The sequence below is a fragment of the Sapajus apella genome, unplaced genomic scaffold, assembly GCF_009761245.1.
Source record: "Sapajus apella isolate SASKATOON/1434 unplaced genomic scaffold, GSC_monkey_1.0 scaffold38, whole genome shotgun sequence".
Classification (NCBI taxonomy): domain Eukaryota; kingdom Metazoa; phylum Chordata; class Mammalia; order Primates; family Cebidae; genus Sapajus; species Sapajus apella.
The window spans coordinates 4,527,546-4,549,107 of record NW_022436978.1 but is presented as its reverse complement, the minus strand read 5'-3'; the positions used below and the strand labels follow the sequence as shown (position 1 = coordinate 4,549,107).

Here is a 21,562-nt window from a genome sequence, read left to right as displayed (position 1 = left end):
GAAGGGAGAAAGGGAGAAGGGAGAAGGGAGAAAGGGAGAAGGGAGAAGGGAGAAAGGGAGAAGAGAGGAAGAAAAGAAAAAAAAAATCCTTGTTTACAAAAGCCTAGTCCTGCCAGCAAGAAAGTTACTTCTGTTATTGCTTCAGGATACCAGACTGGCTACCTACACAGTTAGAGAAACCCATTTACATATTTCCTTGAAGGTTTTCATTCAGCTGAAAATTTCTCTTTTGGAAGCAACTAGAAGCATCTGAAAAACTGCTGCTCCATTATCCAATCTGATCAAAGAGCACATTCACTTTTTTCTCTGTCCCAGACACACAAGAGGACATACCTGTGTAGAAACTCACAGGTGGAGGCCATGATTTCCACATTATCAATGTGGATAAAAAAAAGAGAAACAGAATGCTTACATTAGCAATCAGGATTGTGCCCCAGTCTGCTTTGTGTTATATTTGATGCAGTACCCAGCTGTGTCTGGAAACATGCCCTCCCACTAGGAGATTAAGAAAGATTCAAAAATTTGGGGACAGTATCAAACAACTGCTTAACTACAGAATGTGGAAATCCTGGTTACAAATAGTGGCAGAAAGATACCTCTGCCCTGTTCTTGTTCGTGGTGCCAAATTAAAAACAAAAGGAAACAAAAAACATAAAAAGAAATCTCTGTCGTTGATGAAAGTAAGAAAAAAGAAACTAAAATCCCAAACCACAAACTATAAAAAGTGGCCTTGAAAATCAGCCCTGGGTAAACTAAGAGCACCCATCTTATCTTCTGCAAACCTGGGTCAAGCACACGTGGGCAAGGCTCTCCTGGAACTGGGGATGGTAAACCACAGTCCTCTTGCTCAGCAGGCAGGCAATAAGGCTGCATGGTGTACCTGGAGTACACCTGCTCCCTGCCTGGCACCATAGCCAGAGAAGAAGCCAGGTTGGAGAGAGAACAGATCTGCCATGTTGGAAGAAAGAGTGACCTGCTGAAATCCAAGGATGGAAGGTAAGCAGCTATGGAGCTGTGGGTCTTGGTGGGCCAAAGACAGGCCTAAATGCCAAACACAAGAAAAACCCTACAAGAACAGGGCTCCATGGAGGTTCTCTTCAGGGACTAAGATGGCTCAAGGAGAATGCACTGCCAGGCAAAATCTAAGCTTCTCACCACCATAGTTCCCTGCTGGGAGCCCCTAGCACCCTTCTCTTGCCCATACACACTTTCTTGTAAAAATGGCCAGTCCAAGAAAAATAAGGGTTCACTAAAACATAAGTAATAAAAAATAAGTAATAATCATAAAGAAGCTGGCATAGAGCTATGCAAAAATACTACCTGGAAAAAAGGGAAAAACTAAAAATACTACAAGAAAAAAATAAGTCAAAGAACAAAGAGCAGAAAATTATAGCATTCAGTAACAAAAAACTATGAATTTTTTGAAATTAAAGAAATTCAAGCAAACAGCCCATCTCTGAAATTAAAACTCAAAGAAGAGCTATGAGAGCTGAAGGAGAAGCTCAGAGAAGCAATGCAAGAGAAAAGTAAACCTGTTACAGGTTCAAAGTCATGATAAAAGCAACAAAAAAAGGGAAGACTGGGAATACAATCAGGAAACTGGTAGACAAGCCTAAGAAAATTATGCAGGAACAAAGACTGGAAATACTACAAAGAATATGTAAGAGCCCACATATGTAAAATTGGCACTCCTGAAGATAAGAGCGGAGCAAATGCAACCAAATAACTCTTCAAAGATAACTGAAGATAACTCTTCAAAGATAACTGAAGAAAATTTTCCTGAAATCATGGTAATCCTTAATCTGTCTTATGTCCAACCAAAAAAAGAACGTATATCCAACCAAAAAGAACAATGATAAAAAATAAGCAAGACATATGCAGATAACTGGAAATGCAGACAAGTAAGAATAATGAGTGCCTATATCCAAACTTCCTGATACCTCCTAAAAGCCATACAGATCAACAAGGAGAACGAGTAAAAGCACCTATAAAATAATGGCTACAGCATAACCCAGAGTCAGGGGAAACTGTAACATTTAAGTCAGGCAATAAAGAACCAAGATCCAGAAGAGATCTGGGCCACAGTCTAGAATGGTGCAGGAAGCCCCAGCAGGGCTGCACAGAGAAACAGGGAGGGCAGAGGAGTCCATTTGGTGTAGGAACCCACATAACACCAATGAGGACTCATCACTCTCCTTCAGGAGAAGGCCTCACGCCAAGTGGGAACTTCCAAGAATAAGTCTGATACCTGACGGGTCAGAGCTCTGACAGCAGGAGGGGCTGAAGGGAAGGGTTGGAAAGTACACAGAACAAGAGGCTGCTGACTGAAAAGTGCTGCTTCTGGGAAATGCAGTGGGAAGTGTCTGCAAAAGTAATCGACTTTGTGGGTAGCAGCCTATGGGGAAGGAAAGGAAGTTAAAAAGTGATTAAAAGTCCTACTGAATCAAGATCCCACATCCCACAGATCTCCTGCTAATGGCTGATACAGGAATATCCTCAATATTATGTTAATGAGAAAAATGTTTTAAATCGCCGGGCGCGGTGGCTCACGCCTGTAATCCCAGCACTTTGGGAGGCCGAGGCGGGTGGATCACGAGGTCAAGAGATCGAGACCATCCTGGTCAACATGGTGAAACCCCGTCTCTACTAAAAATACAAAAAATCAGCTGGGCATGGTGGCACATGCCTGTAGTCCCGGCTACTCGGGAGGCTGAGGCAGGAGAATTGCCTGAACCCAGGAGGCAGAGGTTGCGGTGAGCCGATATCGCGCCATTGCACTCCAGCCTGGGTAACAAGAGCGAAACTCCGTCTCAAAAAAAAAAAAAAAAAGTTTTAAATCAAGAAAAAAACAGAAAGCAAAAGGGAAAAATACCCTTAAAACAGGAGTTTAAAAGGTCCTGAGAGAAATTTGCACAAATCAGTTCACAGAAATTTGAACACCTATGTGATAAAATGGAAACTTAGATTCTAAGAAAATACAATTTACCCAAACTGACCCCAGTAGTGACAGAAAGTCTAAACAAACCAATTTCCATAGATGACTTAGAGAAAACTGTTCAAAAACCTAATCCACAAACAAACATCAGGGCCAGATGGTTTCATACAGAAATGCTAACATACCTTTAAAACTACATATAATAATAGAACAAAATTTGACTACATAGAGTAATAGAACAAAAATGAAAATCTTAGATTTTGACTACATGTAGTAAGAGAACAAAAAAGAAAACCTTAAACTTCATCCACAACTTGGATTGTTAATATCAAAATTAGCATGGCCTTACAAGCTATTTTATGAAAACTGTAAGATAAAGCAAAATAGTAATTATGGTAATGTTATTAAGAATCAATATTTTCAATATAAAATAAACAAATATAAATGAAAGAAATTAATAGCCTATAATGTGAAATTTGAATTGACTGTATCAAGATAAATTCATGATTTTCAAAAATATATTTCCTAGCCTTTTCCACTGAAATGGGAAAAAAGATGGCATAGCCAATATAAAAGATTTTTTAAGCACAGAAAATAGCTATTTCAACATAAAATATAACATCAAATATGATAACCTAAAATATGTCATCTCTTTAAGTTTACTAGCAAATGTTTTACTTAGTATAAATTTACTTAGATTATAAAAAAAAAAATCCTCAGATCATGGTGCGAAGCAAAATCTGACTATATCCTGATATAAGGGATCCGCCTAAAGTGATACCAAGAGAGGCTGAAAGTAAAAGGTGGGCAAAAACATTCTAACAGATGCAAACTGAAATAAGGCAAGAACCATAAGACAAGGCTGAATTCGGCAACAACAAAACATTAAGCAAGATTAAGAATAATATTTCATAAGGATAAAAGGTGCAATCGACAATAAAAATCTATCAAAAATCTTTATGCAGGCAAAACATAACTACAAAACTCATAACACAAAGGAAAAGAAAATATGAAGAGGAAATTGGCAGGAACATAATGAAATTCGCATAATTGTAGAGATCTAAGGCTATGATGGATCAAGAAAACAAAGTACAAGGGACACAAGAACTACATGACAAAATTAACAATGTATATGTAATATAAATAAATTGTTGGATACAACAAAAATCTAAGTACTTATGACATATAAATACTGATGCAAAAATAATAAAATAATAAATGGAAGTCAGCAGAAAAATAACATAAGCAAGTAGGGTTCACTATGGGAATACATGAATGAGTTAATATTAGAAATTCCATTAACATCAGTTACCATATTGATAATGTCAGGGATTAAAAAATTAGTCTTCACAGATGCAATTAATATATAAAATATAAATTAAAAAAGAAATGTATTACCACACAAAAAATTATTAAGTAGGAGGAATGAATGTTTTCTAAACATGATAAAAAATACCTAGTCAAAAGTCAACATCATGTCCAATGCTCAATATAATATGCATTCTATTTATAAATTGAAGCAATTGGCTGGGAGCAATGGCTCATGCCTGTAATCCCAGCACTTTGGGAGGCCAAGGCGGATGGATCACCTGAGGTCAGGAGTTCAAGACCATCATGGCCAATGTGGTGAAACCCCATCTCTACTAAATATACAAAAATTAGCCAGGCGTGATGGTGCATGCTTGTAGTCTCAGCTACTCGGGAGGCTAAGGCAGTAGAATTGCTTGAACCAGGGAGGCACTGGTTGTAGTGAGCCAAGATCGTGCCACTGTACTCCAGCCTGCACAACAGAGCAAGACTCTGTCTCAAATTAATTAATTAATTAATTGAAGCAATCACTACGGAGGGCAATTTGGCAATAAATATCTACTCTAAAAGATGCAAATACCTTTGATCTAACAGTTTCACTTCTGGGAATGTTTTCGTATTTTTAATGAAAACTTGAAGGAAAACAATTAGATGTTCATCAATATGATGACATCTATATGATAGAATACTATGTGGCCTAGAAAAGGAATGAGTTTGGTATTCTAGAATAATGATCAAAATATATTGTTAAATAAAAAGGCAAGGTCCAAAATGGTATGCACAATATACTCCCTATCTGTCTGAACATGTCGTCTCTTGAACAGAATTTCTTTAAAGGTGTATAATAGGGAGAGAACAAAGGGATTTGGAACATGGGACAGGGAGGAGACAACTTTTCATTGTCTAAATTTTTGTACTATTTGAATTTTCGTCATATATATGTATTATTTTTTAAATGGACAGAAACTAATAAAAAATAAATGTGAAAATTGTAAGATGCTTGGGAGAAGTATTTTTCTGTCATAGGTTACATAAATTGAAAACAACCATTTTTATGTCCACAGTACAGATGATAAACCCTGTTTTCATCAGAACTCTGAATACGGTTCAGAATAGGCTAGAATAAATACATCTTACTTAAAAATAGATTTGCTATATAAAATTAAAAATAATAATGTAACCTAAGAAAATACTTTGAAATGCAAGAAGGTCTAGAAAGATTAGAATTTGAAAAAGCTCTGTCAAAAGTAAGGCACAGTTCTGAACACAAAAGAGGAAGTTAGGAAGGGTTAGAAAGGAAGTTAGAGAGTTAGGAAGTTAGAGAGGCAAATAAAAGAAAATCTCAGAAGGCCTTCTATTCCCCATCATGTCTAAGGAAATCAGGAAGAGCAGAGAAGATACAGCATCACCTATGAGGAATTCTTGCCAAAACTTTCCCAGTTTTCAGGAAAAACAGAGGATAGGGAAACAATGAGAAAACAGTCTCTAAGAAAAATGGCATAGTCTCTTGAGCAAGTTGATGTCATGAGGGAAAAAATAGAAAAGAGAAACTATTCTATATTCAAAGAAACAGACATAACCAAACAAGATGAGTTAACTTAGACTGAATCTTAGTTTGGGCAAACAAGCTCTAAAATATATTTGGTGGCAACTGGGAAATGTGAATATGGACTGGTTCTTAGGGATCTGTCTGCCTGGATGACAACTGGAAGGTGGTATCACACAGACTATTAAAAGTAAATCACATGGTTCCAGCTACTCAGGAGGCTGATGCAGGAGATCACTTGAGCCCAGGAAGTGGAGGCTGTAGTGAGCTATGTTCATACCACTGTACTCCATTCTGGGTGACAGAGCAAGACTCTGTCTCAAACAAACAAACAAACAAACAATGATGACAACAACAAAAACCCAAACACACTAGGAGACACAGAAGCTTACATGTTTAAAGTGTATCTTAGGCAGCAAAAAATGTTCTGAAGCCAGACCGGTACAGTGGCTCAGTAATCCCAGCACTTTGGGAGTCTGAGGCAGGCAAATCACAAGGTCAGGAGTTTGAGACCAGCCTGGCCAACATGGTGAAACCTCATCTCTACTGAAAATACAAAAATTAGCTGGGCATGGAGGCATGCACCTGTACTCCCAGCTACTTGGGAGGTTGAGGCAGGAAAATCGCTTGAGGTTGCAGTCAGCCAAGATCACACCAGTGCATTCCGGTCTGGGCAACAGCAAGACTCTGTCTCAACAACAACAACAAAAAAACAAGTTTGGAAGCCTTGCCACTATCTGGGTTTGAAGCAAACTTGGAATTATGCATTGTAGTAAACTCTTGCTTTCTGCAAACTAGTTATTCTCATTAAAATGAAATCACACAAAACCAAAAAGTTGCAAAATTCTGATTTGCATACCCAGTGAGATCAGAGGAAATGGAAAGAGTGCTCCAGGAAAAGACCATGTTTTCCCTTTTATATTCCTCCACAGATTTTCACGTACGATGTTAGGGCATAACGTAAGCTTTGCTCGTTTTAATTGAGTAATACATATATGTGTTCACACTGGATTTTAAGCTAACTGTATGCTATGAGATCTTGATAAATAAGTAGTCAACCATATAAAACAAACATATTGATTTAAAGGTGCAATATAATGAGGTTCCAAGGGGAAAAGATATGTTCATAAAAATACACGTTATTGTAAGGTTATATAAGTTCTTCTGTAAGAGGAAAAAAGGGCATCTGTAATTTGCTATTTATGTCTATTAAGAAAAAAACTCAGTTGTATTAGAGTGTGTATTCATGAAATTGGTTAACATAGTGACTTACATAATGATTTTCCTGGATACAACTTTGCCTGGGGGTAGCCAGGGATCATTTTTTCATCTTTAGCTCTAAGATTTTCAAGTTCATGTTTGATAATGAATTGACATTCTGCCATTGTCAGGAAATCATCATTAGTATCTAAAATAAAACAGAAATTACCAGATTTTTTTTAGTAACAAACTAAAAATATTCCAATTACCTGAGATTATGGAAATAGTGGTATAAACAATAAACAACGTAAGTAATCAGAGTATGAAGCTAGCAAATTAAATAGAACATAAAGCTTTTTAGATATTTTATAAGAATAAAAAAAATTATGTTATGCCTTCATGTAATACAATTCTACAATAACCATTTTAATAGTTATAGCAGAAATATTCAACAAGCATATAATTGATCTCATTTAGTACTAATGAGCAGAAAGCAGTATGTTCTTGAATCCTGATAATACGTTAAATTTATTAACATATTATTACATTAAACCAAAGATGGAACTGAAGAAGTTTGCCTATGGCAAATTATCCTCCTTCAAACTCGCAAGCCCATTCCATTCCCTTCTGTAGTCAAACATCCCTTCCATTAATGAGAGAGAAGAAGGTCTTGTAAGAAAATATTGTTGCTATTTGACAGGTGAATCCTCTTAAATAAGGTAAATTTCATCTTGAACATTTATTCACTAAGGTACAAAAATCCAGAGTAAGTTAATCCAAAGAAGTCTAATCCCATATTCTAACTCTGAAAGCCCTGGAAGGGATCAGTTTGATTCTGAAACCAAGCTCCCAACCTGTTATATCTACCCTGGCTTTCCCAGTTCTCTAGTAGAGAAAATATTCTCTACTAGAACCTGCTTTGGGGTCAATATAGAACCAATGACCTTATCACATTCAGCAGGAGCCAGAAAATTCAGGAAATGAGGTTTGTAGGGTACTTAACTACTACTGTGTTTCTTATTAAGATTTTTCTAATAAATACTCACATGTGGTTATTTGTAGAAAATAATCTCTACTTAGTAGATGCAACTTTTTAATAGTTAATTTCTTATTACTTTACATAACTGTTTTTTTGTAGAGTTAGAAAATATGTAATTTATGGGGTTTTTTTGGTGTATTCTGTTAGAATTGGTGAAAATCATTCTGCTTTCAAAAATAGTATTTTTCTATATCAAGCTACTGAATACTCAACATTATAAGAATTCTAAGTTACACATGTCCTTCTAATTTGTGTTCATCCAGAGGGGGGCAAAAGATGGTGATGGGCCAAATCTGGCCTGCCACATGGTTTTATAAATTAAGTTTTATTGGAACACAGCCTCGCCCATTCATTTACTTATGGTCTATGGCTGCTTTTTTGCTCTACAATGGCAGTGTTAAGTAACTGCAGCAGAGACCACAGGACTGTAAAGACTAAAATATTTACTATTTGACCCTTTACTGAAAAAAGTTTGCTAGGCCCTGATCTATTCATCAAAACTTTTTTTTAATAAATGGATTCTAACAGAGACAACTTAGGGCTTACCATCAAAGCCTTTGAAGTTCTGTCTGGTTCTGTATGTGAAGGCTCTCATGGTGTTATCATTGCACTCTTTCACCAATCCCACCGCTTCTGCCCCCAATAACATTCTAATCTTGGAGGCACCAACAAGATATAAGTTCTTATTTTCCAGTGTTTCTTGCTCATATTTATTTAACAATGGTCTAAATAACAACTGAGCACCTATAAAAACAAAAGGTAAGGACAATTTTAGAAACAAACATAAAAGTTTCAAAAATAAAAACTTTCTAAATAAATATAATGTTTCCGGTTTGGTAGAAGAAACAGAAATTATATTAGCAATTTAAACCCATCTTCCAAGTAAATAACATAAGCACATTGGGGATGGCAGTTCTTCATGGTTTTTTAATAAATGCAAAAACTGAAAAATGTAGCACTTAGAAACCTGCCACTCATTCAAATGAGAAGTAGATACGAGAACTCAATATTTATGAGCTATAGGTATAAAAGTGTACCGAGCAAAAATATAGAACAAAGATTGCAGTTTCTTAATATAAACATAATAGAACAAAATTTAAGGAAATTAATTTGGAACAAAATATTTCAGTTAAAAAATACAATACAATTACAATTACATTGGACTATAACACATTTTGTGAATGTTAAGTACTAAATAATAAAAAGCAATATAACTTTTCAACGATTTTTCCCACAAATTTCTATGTTCTATTTGGTTTCACGGTATTTTTCTGAAATAAGTTCCCAAAACATGAAAATATGTCATAATTTGATAATATACATATAGTAATTACTTAATAGATTATTAAAAAAAGATTCTTTCTACCTACATCAATTTTTTTTTTGAGACAGGGTCTCACTCTATTGCCCAGGTTGGAATGCAGTGGCACAATCTTGGCTCACTGCAACCTCCACCTGCTAGGTTCAGGTGATCCTCCCATCTTTGCCTCTCAAGTAGCTGAAACTACAGGTGTGTACCACCACGCTAAGGTATTTTTTGTATTTTTTTGTAGAGACAGGGTTTTACCATGTTGCCCAGGCTGGTCTTAAACTCCTGAGCTCAAGAGATCCACCCACTTTGGACTCCCGAGTGCTGGGATTACAGGCATGAGCCACAGTTCCTGGCCTCAAACTTTTAAAGGTACATTTATTTCTTTACTATTTACCCCCTAGAGATGGTTGACAGGAATTATGAAAATATTAATCAAATGATAATAGGATCATGAGAAGAATTTATACTTCACTTATCAAATAAATTAATATATTAAGATTAATGTATTATGACACTATTATGTAGGTAATTTACAGTAAAGCTATTAAAGACTTTAGTAAAAGGTATAATCAATTTACAGAAAACAAAAATGGCTCTTAAATATAAGATCCTTAACCTCACTCATATTAAGATAAATGTAAAAACTATACCAATATGCTGTTTCTTACTTCTCACACTGCAAAGATGGAAAGTTTGATAATAGGTTGGTGAGTGTGGTAGCCATGAAATACTCAACTCCACCAGGTCTCCCCTCAAGAGAAGCTGCTTTGAAGAGCAGGGTTGACTGCCAGGCTCCTGTTGCCATACCTTAAGATGCTTCTCCCAGCGGCTTCCAGCCATCAGCTGAGCACAGAGGGGACACTGAAACAAGGCCATTCCTGTGCAACATAAGTTTCCTTTAAAGGCAACTTTAAGCCTGGCTGTTTCTCAGAACTGGGCTGTGGTCTGAGGCATACAAGCCATTTTTAGAGGAGCAGAAACGGGTATAACCTTTTTTTTTTTTAATTAGTTAATTTATTTATTTATGTTGAGACACAGTCTTGCTCTATTGCCCAGACTGGAGTGCAATGGCACTATACTGGCTCACTACAATCTCCGCCTCCCAGGTTCAAGTGATTCTCCTGCTTCAGTCCCCCAAATAACTGGGATTACAGGTACATGCAGCTACGCCCAGCTAATTTTTATATTTTTAGTAGAGATGGGTTTCACCATGTTGGCCAGGCTGGTCTTGAACTCCTGACCTCAAGTGATCTGCCCGCCTCAGCCTCCCAAAGTCCTGGGATCACAGATGTGAGCAACTGTGCCTGGTCTAGTATAACCTTTATGAAGAACCATTTGCCAACACCTTGATTTGAAAAAGAGCATTTTTTTTCAGATATTTGGTGATCTTTCATTACATGTTCATGTTTAGGAAAGAAGCTCTATGAGGCTAAATGGAAGTTCTGAGGGCTTATATAAGCTGATCAAGGATGGCCTTTAACGTAAGGTCTTCCTCCCCTCCACTGACCTTTCCCAGAAGCAATGACTTTCAAATTGTTTGGGTGATTCCTTTGTTATTTGTTTTCATGCCATCAAATAACATGCTTACAGAGCTATTTCTTGATTTTTCAGTTTTAAGCATTGAAGATGAGAATTTAGATCACTTTCCTTCTTCACCATTTCCATTCACCATTCTCATCGCCTATTCTCACATGGTTAAATCATCCTTTAGTTTCATCAAGTCAGTGTGTGATTATGACTACATGTTATTTAGAGCTTAGCCTTACAGTATGCTATGATTTTCCTTTCTCATACTTTCCATTTTCCCAAAAGTTGCGGTCTTGTGTTATCATTTGCTTAGTTTATTATGTACCTATCAATAATCCAATACCCCAAGTTCTCTGACAACTATCTCTCTCCTTGATCCACTGACATGAAAGACAAGGATCATGGAGCTCTTTTACAGTAGGTATACGCATGATTCATTTGTTCATGCCATGCATTGCTCTATGGAAGCTCTTCCACGTACTTTTCTTTAATTTGAATTTTTTTCTACCCTGATGATAACATCTTTGCAGGCAGAGACCATATTTCTCTCTCCCATAGCACCATAACTGAAACATAAAGAGCATACAATAGATACCTGTCCGTTCATTTGACAAATATTTCTTAAGCACCTACTATGCACCAAACACGGTGGTAGGTATAGTATTTAGAGCTGTGAAGAAAACCACTCATGCTGCTTTCAGTTTAATGGAAACTTAAAGCCTAATGTTGATTTAAGACCTCCTTTCAAGTGCTGGATAGCTAATAAAGGCAAAAATAAATAAAAAAACATTAGTAAATAAATCAATGAAAATTATAAAACACATTTGCAAATATGTTTTTAGTGACTGAGCATACAGTGTGGGAGGCCAGACTAAGTCTACTGAGTAGTGACTATTTTACTCACCTCCATCTTTTTTTGGAGCTATAATTCTGTTTTTCAGCCATTCTTTGGTTTCTTCTTTGACATCCTGAGCAAATTCTATGACCACCAAAGGCATGAAAGAACTCTCAGAAGTATCCAAAGCTGATAAGGTCACTTTCATCTTTGACAAACCTGCTGAAAATTAAAATAAAGAGCAAAAATGGGTTGTTATTATGGCAAAGCGAAATATGCTATAGACTTCATTTTATCTCATTTATACCTAATTCTGGCTTCCAAGACAAAAGCAAATTTCTGATGATTCAGATGGGTTATGATAGACTCAACCAATGGTTCAAAGTGCACGTGTGAGTCAAACTTCAGAAAGAACACCAACCTTTTCTATAAGCAGCTCAGAATACAGCAGAATAGACATTTGTATAAATGAAGAATACAATGTAAAATGTGCTCTCACACAAGTGGAATAAATTAAGTATTTACAAATAATGTGACATCTGAACAGGATTCAGAGGAATGAGTAGGAGTTTGCCAGATACACAATGAGTGGTATCCTAAGTAGACGAAATTATTTCCCTAAAAAATAATGATGAAAAAACAGCCAAGAGGCTCAGAGAAATACAAATGTTTAGGTATGGTTGGAACATTAGCTTTGTATGGGGGGAAAGAAAGGTGGGAATGAACTGGTATCCAACTAGGGTCCCAGATTACAAAGGAAATGGGCTTTGTCTAACATACAATGGAAGTCACCAATTCATTATGAGCAGGTAACTGATGTAGTCAGTAGGGAGCTATTACAGATCATAAAGGGTCAGCCTAGAGTGTGGAAGGCCAGTTAGGGGGCCATTAAAGTAGTCCAGAAAAAGCTGATACTGGCCTGAACAATGACAATGAAGAGGAAAGGATAGCTTGGGGGTTAAATCTATAGAAGCAGACAACTGGACTGAATAAAACTACTGAAAAAAAAAAAAAAAAAAAGAGAAAGAAAAACTCACAGTGGGTAATGAGTAGTCAAGGTGTAATTATATGGAACTCTCTACAGTACCCATCTCAGCTAGGCAGAACCACTACTATACATTTCCTCCAAAACTACTTATCCTCAAAGTGACACATTAACTATGAACGCAAGCCAAGACTTCTACTTCCAGGATAGCAGATTAAGGGGTTCAGACAAATTCTTCTGCTGAAGACAACTAGACAATACACACCCACACTCACATACTCTCATATATATGTGTGTGTATATATATGTGACACAAGTGGGAAATTTCACACATAAGTACTTAGCACAAAATTATTTAAAATATTACATAAAATTACTTTTAGCCTATGTGTATAAAGTGCATGTGAAGCATACATTTCATGTTTAGCCTTGGGTCCCACTCCCAAGAGATCTCATTATATAAATACAAATATTCCAAAATCAAAAAAAAAAAAAAATCCAAAATCTGAAACACTATTGGTCCCAGCATTTTGGATAAGGAACATGTAACCTATATTTTTAAAAATGTGTGAATAACAAAAAGCCAACTAAGCTGGGCATGGTGGCTCACACCTATAATCCCAGCCATTTGGGAGGCTGAGACTAGAGGATCACTTGAGCCCAGGAGTTCAAGACAAGCCTGGGAAACGCAGCAAGACCCTGTCACCAAGAAAAAAAAAAAAAAAGGCAGTGGGAAATAATGGAGTCCACATCCAGAAGAAAGCTAAGCACTTGCAACCAGTTTCTCTAGGGCCTCTGCTGAGAGGGTGAGAAGCTAAGCAGAGCTTCTGTTGGCCATGGGAGGCTAAGAAACAAAACGAGTATGTAATTTGAACTGGGACCTGAAAAGGCTATATCCTAAATGTAATAGTGAACGAGAATTACATTAACCTGATAGGAACTAAATTTTAGGTTTGTATCATCCCAGTTAGGAGAAAAGTTAGTACATGTGAAAATGAAAAATAGGGTAACAATAGAAACAAACACATAATAGATCCAAATTATTTAAAATAATTATCATAAATTCAAAGAACTGAAAACGCTTTTTTTTTTTTTTTTTTTTTGAGACAGAGTCTTGCTCTGTCGCCAGGCTAAAGTGCAGTGGCGTGATCTTGGCTCACTGCAACTTCCGCCTCCTGGGTTCAGGCGATTCTTCCACTTCAGCCTCCCGAGTAACTGGTATCACAAGCGCATGCCACCATGCCCAGCTAATTTTTTGTATTTTTAGTAGAGATGGGGTTTCACTATGTTGGCCAGGATGGTCTCGATCTCTTGACCTCGTGATTCACCCACCTCTGCCTCCCAAAGTGCTGGGATTACAGGCGTGAGCCACCGTGCCCAGCCCTGAAAACTCTTTTTAATGGAAATCCTAGAATTTAAAAATATGAGTCAAAATTAAAAACCCAACGGAAGCTTTACAGAAAATCAGACAAAACTAAAGATAAAAACCAAACAATAACATAGGCACAAAGAAAATATCCAGAATTAAGCTGTGAGAACAAAAAAGGAAGAACATACAGCAAAAAGAGTACAAGACAAGGAACTAGAAGGAACTAAAAGGGGGAGGTATTAGAGTGACAACAGTATCTGAAGAGAGACTGACCAAGAATTTCCCAAAGATGACAAAATATACCAAGGCACAGATTTAAGAATCTCTATATACCCCCATCAGGATAAATAAAAAGCATAGTAAAAATTAAAAAAAAAAAAACCATAAAACAAGACACAGAAAAATCTTAAAACAGAAAAATTAACACAAATACTTTGAACAGCAATAATTAGGCTGAAAGAGTATCTTCAATGTCCCAAGAGAATATTATGGCTAATCCGAAATTATATAATTGGTCAAAATCTACCTTAAGAAGAAAAGAAAAATAAAGTCCATTTTCTTTTTTTATTTTTTTGAAATGGAGTCTTGCTCCGTCGCCAGGCCAGTGCAGTGGTGTGATCTTGGGTCACTGCAACCTCCACCTCTGGGGTTCAAGCGATTCCCCTACCTCAGCCTCCCGAGTAGCTGGGACTGCAGGCATGTGCCACCATACCTGGCTAATTTTTTGTATTTTAGTAGAGATGGTGTTTCACCATGGTGACCAGGATGGTCTTGATTTCCTGACCTCATGATCTGCCCACCTCAGCCTCCCAAAGTGCTGAGATTATAGGCGTGAGCCACCATGCCCGGCCTAAGCCATTTTCAAACAGAAAAATTGAGAGGATTCATCAGCATACTTAAATAAAAAAAAAAAAGAAACAGTATTTTTTTTTTTGAGACAGGGCCTCACTCTTGCCCAGGCTAGAGTATAGGAGCATGTGCCACCACACCCAGCTAATTTTGTATTTTTTGGAGAGACAGGGTTTTGCCACATTGCCCAAGCTTATCTTGAACTCCTGGGCTAAAGTGATCCTTTCACCTCGGCCTCCCCAAGTGCTAGGACTTCAGTTTCACATGTGAGCCACTCTACCTGGTCTTTTTTTTTTTTTTGAAACAGAGTCTTGCTCTGTCACCCAGGTAGCCTGGAGAACAGTGGTATGACCGTGGCTCACTGCAGCCTCAAACTCTGGAGACCAAGCAATCCTCCCACTTCAACATTCCAAGTAGCTGGAATCACAGTTATGTGCCATGGCACCCAGCACACAACTTATGTTTTGTAGAGACAGGGTCTCCCTATGTTGCCCAGGCTGGTCTCAAACTACTGAGCTCAAGCAATCCTCCCACCTCGGCTTCACAGAGTGCTGGGACTGCAGGTGTGAGCCAGCATGCCTGGCCAAGAGTGTTAAGACAGGAGGAAATGATTGCAAATGATTGGGCCACTGGAACATAGAAATTTTATATTTAGTGAGCAGACAGCATTCATAATACAGGAACTCCCCTACCGCCTTTTAAATTTAATTTCTTCTTTACTAAATTTCTCTTTTGTTGGATTTCTCACTACACATAACACACTATTTTAGGTACCTACATACATGATTCTACATAATCTTCCTAAAACCCTATAATTTATACTTTAAAAAGCAAGAGGAAAATTGAACCAAATCACTTTGTTTAGCTCATATAGAGAAAATAGAGTCATTAGAGATATCCAAATTCTATATGTTGTTTCCTACTGAATGAAACCTTAAATTTGAATTGTCTACCATACAACTCTGTTGAAGATTATCTAAACAGAGTTCAAGACAAAATGACTAAGCGAAACCACATTACAGAATATTCTGGCCTAAAGCAAAATTAAATGTATCAAAAATAAGTAAAACAGTGCCCAAATATTAATAACAAAAAATAGTCAGCAGCCAAAAAGTAAACCTCAAGCCAAAATCATGACCAACTGAAGACAATACCAACAATGAACTAATAACAAAGGATCCTTTTGACAATCTCAAGAATTCCAACCATTTACGGTCATGCATCACTTAATGACAAAGACAGTTCTGAGAAATGGGTTGTTTCACTGTTGTGGAAACATTACAGAGTGTACTTATACAAACCTAGATGGCATAACCTACTACATACCTAGAGTATACAGTATAGCTTACTGCTCCAAGGCTACAAACCTATACAGCATGTTACTGCACTGAATCCTGTAGATAATTGTAGCACAGCAGTAATTTGAATTGTATATCTAAACACAGAAAAAGTACAGTGAAAATACAGTATAAAAGATTCAAAAATGAATATACCTGTATAGGATACTTACCATGAATGGAGCTTGCAGGACTCGAAGTTACTCTGGGTGATTCAATGAGTGAATGTGAAGGCCTAAGATACTACTGTACACTTCTGTAGGCTTTATAAACACTGTACATTTAGGCTATAGTAAATATATTAAAAAGTTTTATTCAATAAGTTAACCTTAGCTAACTGTAACTTTATAAGCTTTTGATTTTTTGACTTTTGTAATAACACTTAGTGTAAGACACATTATACAGCTGTACAAAAATATTTTCTTTATATCTTTATTCTAGAAGCCATTTTCTATTTAATTTTTTTTTTAATTTTTAAATGTTTTTGTTAAAAACTAAGACATAAACACAATAACCTAGGTCTATACAGGGTCACTATCATCAATATTACTGTCTTCCACCTCCACATCTTGTCTCACTGGAAGGTCTTCAGAGGCACTTACACAAATGGAGCTGTCATCTCCTATAACAACTCTTCTTCTGGAATACCTCCTGAAGGAATTGCCTGAGGCTGTTTTACAGTTAACTTTTTTTTTTTTTTTTTTTAATGTAAGGAAGTGTACGCTCTAAAATAATGATTATGAGTATAGTATAGTAAATATATAAACCAGAAAAGGTGGTTTATTATCATTGTCAGGTATTATGTCCTGCACATAATTGTATGTACTACTTTTATGCAACTGGCAGCACACAGGTCTGTTTACACTCGCATCACCACAAACACATGAATAATGTATTACACTACAATGTCACCAGGCGACACGAATTTTTCAGCTCTGTTATAATCTAATGGGACCATCATACATGCAATCTGTTGTTGATCGAAATGTTATTATGCAATACATGACTATACTTGCATGTGTCTGCAAATTAATCTTTACAACACTATCAGGCACTGAAAAACAGCTAGACATTTTAGTAAATTGCTGAATTAGAGACTTCAATAAACCCTAGAAGTACACCAAATTTATTTTATGAATACTAAATATCAGTAATCCTTAATAATTCATTTAATGGGTAGTTAATAAGTAGTACTTACCAATCTGTAAAAATGAAAGCCTATGAAATTGTATCCTATTGACTGAAATGAACCCCAAAAGAACCTGGATTTTCAGGATCAGTTCAGGAGAATATCAAGAGAATCTTCAAGACCTTGTCTAGGGTTTCTTATCTAGTTATCTATCCAATCCTTTTTCCTTGGTTCCTGTGGCAGAGATTTGAGCTGTCCTCTGAAATCCACTCTCTCTTTGTCTAAGCACATGACTAGGCTACATTTTCCATGCAGTTGAAGTTAGGTGAGCATGGGACTAAATTCTAAACAACAGTTTGTGAGCAGAAGTACTCACAACTCCAGGACAAGCCTTTTAAGGGAGTGATTCTATCTCTCCTCATTGTTTTCCTTCCCTTTCCATGGGCCGCTGGGATACTGAGGAGATACAAGACAGGAAAGTATGGCTTCCTAGATCAGAAGGGAGTTGAGCTACCCACCAATCCAGAATACCTCCTGCCTTGGACAGTTACATTAGTGAGAAATCTATTATGTTTGAACCTATTACATATGTCAGGATTTAAACAATACAGCAATCTAGCTTACTCTGATTAATAGTATACAATCCCTCTGTCTTGTTTTGTTCTAGTGGTTTGGACTTTGGTTAATTATGTCTTACTATTAGAATTGGTTAAAAAGAGCTTGATCTCTGGAGAGAGACAGACATAAATTCAAATTCAATTCTTGACCACTCTCTTAGGCAATTTATTTATCCTCTTCTGTAAAGTGGGATTAATAAAAGTACATGCCACACTTAATGGTGTGAGAGGAAATGAGAAACGTACAGCACAGTGCTTGCCACATAGTAGGCATGCAACAAATGGTAACCTTTTTATAACTGGCTACTAAATAGAAAATTAAAATTCTGGAATTAAACTCTCTTCAGAGAAATTCTAGACAACTCTGATCAAGTGTCCAGCTCTAACCAGCAAGAATAAATATGATAAGGCTGAGAGTAAAATAATTAGCCATAGGGTAGAAGTAGTCTATCTAGTGTCAAAGATACTCTTGTTGGAATAGCCCAAACTTGCTGTTAAAAAATATAACAATTTTACATGCACAAAAAACAAAACACCTAATTTAAATTCAAAGTTATCATAGACTCTTTCCTTGGTCTCTAGAATGCTTTATTATATTGATTCTTTCCCTACCTCTAGAATCTTTTTTTCCTTCTGGCTTCTCCCAACACTATTTGCAAAAATGTGCCCAAATCATTTCTCCTTTAAGTGTAGTGGAACAAAGAAAATTAAATATAATATATATATATGGCCACCTAGACTTTTGCCTTCTTTCTATATAATTTCTCCCTCTAAACTCTTTTCTTTCTCTTAAATTCAAACTCTAACCTCTGTATTGCTGTCTTTGCAATTTGTTTCCAGTTGTGTCTTCTAAGTTGAGCTCCATCAGGAGTTTCCAACACTGTTATCTCACTAAAACTTGTCTCAATAGAACCAAAACTAAACATAAACTTCTCCCCAGCCTCAGTTTCCTTCCCAGTTTCCCTACCTTTCTCAGGGATAGCCCCCTTCAGCTCTGTTACCAAGCTTGCAAAATAGTGGAGCCAACCTGGAGATGTACAAATGGAGTCAGTCACTTAAGGCTTAGAGGCCTTGCTCTAAAATGTTTTTCATGTGACCCTATCTAACTCAGTGATTCTCAATCAGGGCAATTTTCAGACTTTAGACGTACTTATTCTAACTGTGCACTTCATATAAGCTTTAATGACTCCAAACTACAAGCGTAAATCAAATTCAAGGGAACAATCACAAAGGAAGTGGCCAACACTGCATAACATCTTTCCTTTCTTCAGTAGAAATCACAATCTTGTAGCAATCTGATTAAACAGATTCAGGATATCTGGCTTGAACCATTCAACTTTTCTTCCTCTAACAGAGCTTAGGTTTTGTCAGGGGCATAAAAGGTCTTATAAGTAAATGTTGGATTCAAATTATACTCCAGGCTGGGCACGGTGGCTTACACCTGTAATCCCAGCACTTTGGAAGGCTGAAGTGGGTGGAACACCTGAGGTCAGGAGTTTGAGACCAGCCCGGGCAACATGGTGAAATACAAGTCTCTATTAAAAATATAAAATTTAGCTAGGTGTGGTGGTGCATGCCTGTAATTCCAGCTACTCAGGAGGCTGAGGCAAGAGAACTGCTTGAACCCGGGACGCGGAGGTTGCAGTGAGCCAAGATCACGCCACTGCACTCCAGCCTGGGTGACAAAGCAAGACTGTGTCTCAAAAATATATATATCAAATTATACTCCAAATGTATAGGGAATGTTATTTAAATATACCAGCAAAATCAATACTCAACATGCGAGGTTCAATGAAGGAAATCAGATCAAGACAAAATCTAGCAGTCACCTCCAAATAGCTAATAATGCAGTCAGAACACTTACTGCATAAAAATTTTGGACCAGACAATAGGGAACCCATGTTCTACAATAGGAAACAATGTGTAAAATCAATGAAGCAAGAATAAAGACAGCAAGGGAAAAGAACAATAAGAAGACTGACCTGACCAGAGCAGCCATTTAAGGATAACAAATGCTATAGTTTACAAGTGATCCAATGTCCAGTAGGTTTCTGAGCAGAGAATTTTGTGTCAAAGTAATATGAATCTCAGTAAGTAAATCTAGGGGGCGAAAATATAGGTATTCTTTTAACTCTCCAGACTGAAATTTTTCATAATAAAAAGCTGGTGGGGGACAATATTAACCTACCAGTGGAATGCAGAGGCTGAGTTCATCACCCTCAAAATGGAAATATCAAATACAATAAACACTTAACCATGTGCTTACTATGAGCCAGGGCATGATGGTCTAAAGGTACAAAAGTAAATAACATCTACCTCTTGCTTTTGAAAAGTCCTTAGTCTAGTAGCAGAAGCAAGCATGCATCAAATTATTCTAACAGATGGGCTAAGTATAGTAGCAGGAACCCAAAAAGTAGGGGTAGCCTCAGGAGGGCACTGTCTGGGAAGGGAAGATGGGAAGCAGACAGCATTCAACTTGGGCCAGATACACAGAAAACCCCAAGGTTTCCAACCTTGGATATGGGAAGAATAACTACGTGTGAAAAAACAGCAAAGTGGGAAAGAATGGCTAGTTCAAGGGAACAATAAAGTGTTCAGCAGAGTATGTGGGGACCTGCATCAAAGATCAATGTTTTTGAACATTTATTCATTGTTCAATGTGAGTAATAAAAGGCCCACCTTATTCATAATAACCAGATCATAAAAAAATTTTTCTGAGACACTAAAAGCAGGTTTCCGTTCCAAACATGTGTATGACCACTATCTACAAACTCATATATTTGCTCACTGATTATTCTCATTTGTGATACTTTACGCCTTTCATTATGCAAGGCACAACCTTAACAATATTTGCAATATGACAGACAAGTTTCTTTTTTTCTTTTTTTTTTTTGAGATGGAGTCTCACTCTGTCGCCCAGGCTGGAGTGCAATGACGTGATCTCGGCTCACTGCAACCTCCGCATCCCGGGTTCAAGCAATTCTCCTGCCTCAGCCTCCCGAGTAGCTGGGACTACAGGCGAGTGCCACCACGCCTGGCTAATTTTTTGTATTTTTAGTAGAGACGGGGTTTCACTGTGTTGGCCAGGATGATCTTGATCTTCTGACCTCCTGATCTGCCTGTCTCAGCCTCCCAAAGTGCTGGGATTACAGGCACGAATGAGCCACCACGCTCAGCCACAAATTTCACTATCCCTGATAAACAAAGAGGTCTTACAAATCAACAATAAAAAATACAAAAACATAAAAATACAAATAAAAAATGTCCCATAAAAAAATGCTGAGACACATTTGAAAAGATGTCCAGAGTCACTAATTTAAAAACTGCAAAGTAACAATAAGATATTTTTCCCTTTTCAAATCAGCTGAAGCTAAAAGATGGAAAGAATCCAGTTTGGGGATAGGTGCAGAAAATGTAGCATTTTCACACATTGCTGACAGATGTCATAATTTGATATCACATTTCTAGAAAGCAGAGAGGCAATAAGATAAATAATATTAAACATTCATACTCTTCAATATAACAATGCTATTTCTGAGAATTTATCCCAAATTCTTTTTTTTTTTTTTTTTTT

The 21,562-nt window shown here is 36.9% G+C and overlaps 1 protein-coding gene across 14 annotated transcripts in view; it reads right to left on the bottom strand.

Moving 5' to 3' along the window:
- ANO10 (anoctamin 10) overlaps nucleotides 1-21,562 on the bottom strand; it is a 233,691-nt gene that overhangs the window by 204,969 nt on the left and 7,160 nt on the right. For 12 of the 14 annotated variants that reach the window (XR_004275084.1, XM_032298102.1, XM_032298109.1 and 9 more), the window contains exons 2-4: nucleotides 11,772-11,924; nucleotides 8,575-8,772; nucleotides 7,063-7,197 (exon numbers count right to left, since the gene is read on the bottom strand). Coding sequence is in view for 13 of the 14 variants with exons in the window: in XM_032298102.1 (XP_032153993.1) it covers nucleotides 7,063-7,197; nucleotides 8,575-8,772; nucleotides 11,772-11,910 (472 nt within the window). In the remaining variant the exon portion in view is untranslated. The remainder of the gene's footprint in view (nucleotides 1-7,062; nucleotides 7,198-8,574; nucleotides 8,773-11,771; nucleotides 11,925-21,562) is intronic. The other 2 variants (XM_032298103.1, XM_032298113.1) reach the window with 2 other exon arrangements.